The 4,358-nt window shown below is 35.1% G+C and overlaps 1 protein-coding gene across 1 annotated transcript; it reads right to left on the reverse strand.

Annotated features, from left to right (window-relative positions):
* Positions 1-2,694: 2,694 nt before the first annotated feature.
* Positions 2,695-3,171, reverse strand: LOC149162881 (uncharacterized). Its single transcript, XM_089435299.1, has one exon. It carries the CDS (start codon positions 3,169-3,171, stop codon positions 2,695-2,697), a length of 477 nt encoding a protein of 158 aa, XP_089291425.1.
* Positions 3,172-4,358: the final 1,187 nt, after the last annotated feature.

A 4,358-nucleotide genomic window follows, 5' to 3' on the forward strand; every position in this document is an offset into this window, starting at 1 on the left:
CTCTAAATTATCAACCTCTCTTTGCTAGGATGTTTGGTTCGTATCTTGGTTTTGTTTTTCTATAACCTGCAACCTAGTCTCCATTGCCTCCATTTTATTCTCCAATGGTTCTATTTTATTTTCTATTTTCTTTAAAACATAACTAGTATAGATTCATTTTAAAATGTCATATATATATATATATATATATACTAGTTATGTTTTACAACTTTCAATATGCAATTGACACATCATATATTTTCACATATCCTTTACATTGAGTTGTAAAACCTAACTAGCATAGATTCATTTTAAAATCTCATATATATATTACCATGGTGAATTGATAACTTGTTGGAGTAGCATCGGCCACTATAAACCAAGAGTATATGCAATAGCCCGTAAGCCAAATATGAAAGTATGCCACTGTAAACCAAGAGTATATGCAATACTTTGTAAGCCAAATATATTATGATAGTATCTCATCAACCTCACTTACAAATTAAAATTAATTGGGGACTAGGAGAGAATTAATTAATTAAAAGTGACTAAAGAAAAAAGAAATATCATAAATCACTTTAATAAAAGAAGAAAAATACTCATGGTATTCAGATGACTCATGGCATTTACACATGGTATTTTGATAGTCCATGATTATTAAAGGAAATGAAAGAGCTCGCTCTTTAGGCATGCATTTGGGAATTATTGTTTTATTTTTATTGAGTTGAGCTCTTGGAGTTTCTCTTGTCCACATTATGTAGAGGGTTAGTTTTGGTGTTCAGTGGTTCACCCTATATGATTTAGTGATGAGGGTTTCAGTATTGAGAGATTTACCCTATTCACTCAAAGATGAAGGATCAAATTAGATCCGTTCAATGGGCTTAAAGGGGAGATTGCGAGGAGAGGTCAATGAAATTTTTCTCAAGGCATAATGTTGGCATGATATATTTTAAGGATTTACTATTTTTCCTATATATAGTATTGCAGGGGACTATTTTGCTTTAAAAAATCACAAGTATAGAATGTAGGTGAATATTCAATAAAAAAACATGCAATTTACTATTAAAATTGGTAACTTTTGGACGTTCAATCATACATATTTAAAAAATGGCAATTTTTTTCTTCAAAAAATGTCCAAAAAATAACTCAATTGCAAGTTTCCACTCCTAAAATCTTTTAATTATTATCAACCATTCAGATATATGTTGGTATTTGTAACAAGTTCTTAAAACGCTATTTAATATAATAAAATTTTATTTTATTGAGTTTGCTACTATTTCTTGTATTAGTTTTAAGTCGCAACATTTCACTATTTCTTGTATTAGTTTTAAGTCGCAACATTTCACTATTTCTTGTATTAGTAAGTCGCAACATTTCAAGGTTTTCATAGTGCAAAATTTATTTATTCTGCTGATAAATTCATGGTGCAAATTGCTTAATTTGATTGGGTTTAAAAAAAATTATGGTGTAATTTTTTAAGTAAAATTCTAAAAGGAATTGTCGAATTATTTTTCGGAATATTACAATAGCATCCGAGCCGGTTTTCCGGCCCGCTTAGAAGGTTTATCCCAATTCTATTGGAAATAAAAGTTTAACATAATTTCAGAGGCGAGAATCTCTAGTCACCATTTGAGATATTTGTAGGGAAATGGAGTAGTCCTAATTAAAAAATAAGGTGCAAATTTATTACGGTTGTTGGGGCCGGGCCTTTGATTTTGTTGGGTAGAGTCAGTGAATTTGTTGGGGCCGAGTCCAATTGTCGTAGCATATCGATCAAGAAAATGGGGCTGAATTTTTAAGTGAAGGAGGCTACATTCTGCCATTTATTTAACCCATGAGCCGAATTAATAAGCGGTCCACACTGAATTTAAGAGTCGCGTCCATTGTCTAAGGGAGGCCGAATTGAATTGCTTGTGGGGCCAGAATTATTGTTTTATGAGGGCGTCTGAGGGTTACCCGAGACCGTGTGCATCATATTTGTGAGTCATTTGGCAAGGGATCGAGATTGTGACTGTTACCGGGGACAAGTGGCTACACAATGAATTGGATATGGAGTTTGTTATCTATTTATAAATAGATGTGTTTTTTCGATGTTCGAATTTGGTGAAAAAAATGAGGTGAAATTTTGATTTATGTTATTTAAATTGGTTTTTGATTTTATATATAGATTTAGTATCTTAAAAAATCCCAGAGCACTTTGATTGTGTAGAGGTTACCCATCAAATGTGTGATTTCAATAAATTCACGTTAAATTTTAGAAAAATTACACTGGAAAAATTTATTAAAAATCAATAAAAACAGATCGTTTATAAATAGTTTCACCTATATTTTAAACCTAAATTGACCAATTCTGAAGGCAAAACAACTACCAACTAAATTCATAAATTGTTGGACCAAAATTGTTCTTTGTTCATGGGGACGAGTGCATCTATCTATTTATATTATAATTCATGATTTGATCCTTATATACAAACATGTTTGAGATTACTACCTGAAGCATATACTAAAGAGTAGAAATGTACCACATCTTTGAAATTGACAAGAAAAGAAGGATGTCCAGAAATACATACCCGGAAACTGAATAGCTATCAGAAGATATAGAGATCAAGGAGATTTTCAAAACTGCAAAAAGGGAAGTGTTACCTTCACTGTGGGGCTACCATGTGTGGATATGAGAAGTATAACTATACCAATATTTTCTGTCGTTCTCTATGGCTATATACCCTGAAAACAAAAATCCTGGATCTGGAAGATGTTGTTGTCCGCCTTTATCTGCATTCTCCATATACCTTGGGGCGAAGTTAGACCCATTTTTGATAATGCATCGGCCTTTTTGTTCCTATTCCTATCAACATGTGAAATAGAATAGTCCCTCCTGTTGTTCCATAACGCTGCAATCCTGTCCAGCCATCCAGCAAGATGAATGTTTTTTATGTAATGCTTTGACAATACATGATCAGTTATTACCTTGGAGTCTCCATAGATTTGCATATTCGGAATATCAAGAAAAATGCCAATTGAGAGAAGACCCGCTAAAGCCACCGCTTCAGCTCTGTTGTTTGTCCCCGGACCAGCATTCCAATAGATTTCTATAGCCTGTGCATTAGTTGTTCTGATGTAAACACCACATGCACATATTCCGTGTTGTGATGCTCCATCGAAATATGCACATGGAGTTGCCATAGTAGTCATTGTCGCGGATCTTCTACCATCCCCGTTCTCGTAGATTGTTGATACATGGTTCCTTCCATAACTGATGCTACTCTTCCCGGAAAATTCGAGGGCACTGTACAGGGATATTATAGATGCAGTGACAGAATAGCTTGTTTCCACTTTTGAGCTGAAGATTCTGCCATTTCTCCATTTCCATATGCCCCAAATGACCATTAAGGGTATGGCTCTCCATTCTTTCTTCATAGTGCACCATTTTTTGAATGCTTCAGAAATGGATGGGAAGGAACCGAGGGGGAAACCATAGAGAGCAGCAATATTCAGCCAGATTGGCTGCACCTTGTTGGCAGTCAATGAATAGATGTAAATTATCTTCAGAGCTTTCTCTACAAAGCGGGCATATGGCAGGCCCGTGCCAATTGCGTTTTTGTAAGTTTTCCCATGTAAGGTTCCTGTTGTTAAAAACCAACCAAGCAAAGATGATGATCTTGGTGGGGCATCCCGATTTCCAAAATATGGGAGGAAATATTTATGCGGACATATCGATCTCAGAACTTAGTAGCTGCATATAAATATGTTTTACCAGCACAGTCGATGAGCCATCCAAACCCTTCCAAATGAAAAGGTCTTTTTCCGCAGATCGGAAAATCCCATGGCCATGCAACGAGGTTAAAATAGTTTCCCATTGAGCTTCCATATCAACGCAGAGCTGCAATTCATTCGAAGTTTTCCATATGGGAATGGCCCCTTCCCATTTTCGGATGGTGCTGGCCCAAAAGAAAATCCCTTTGTTGTGGAGCGCTCTCAATAGCCGAGGGGATACTTGTATTACTCCAACCCTAGCACTAAATAAATAGCCATAACAATATTATAAACCATTTATATTTTTTTATTCTATGTGTTAGAAACCACCAACAAATAATTGGCCAACTATTATTGTTTAGTGTAAATTGACTGCTAGTGATCTATAGGTATTCCTTGCCATTATTCAAACAATGATTCCCTATCGCTACTTTACATTTATTCATTTCTCCACTACAACACTACAAGGTGTATGACATATATGTCCCAACACTCTCGCACTTATCATATACCTTGCAAGGGGATTAGGGAGATTGTATCAAACTAGAGTCAATAGATAGGGGCCATAAGGCCCAAAGAGTTACAACGACATATAAATAACTTGTGCTCATTAGTTTTTACAATGC

This window comes from Pinus tabuliformis, chromosome 5_2 (genome assembly GCF_031772625.1).
Source record: "Pinus tabuliformis cultivar Carrire ecotype Pingquan chromosome 5_2, CPIR1, whole genome shotgun sequence".
Classification (NCBI taxonomy): domain Eukaryota; kingdom Viridiplantae; phylum Streptophyta; class Pinopsida; order Pinales; family Pinaceae; genus Pinus; species Pinus tabuliformis.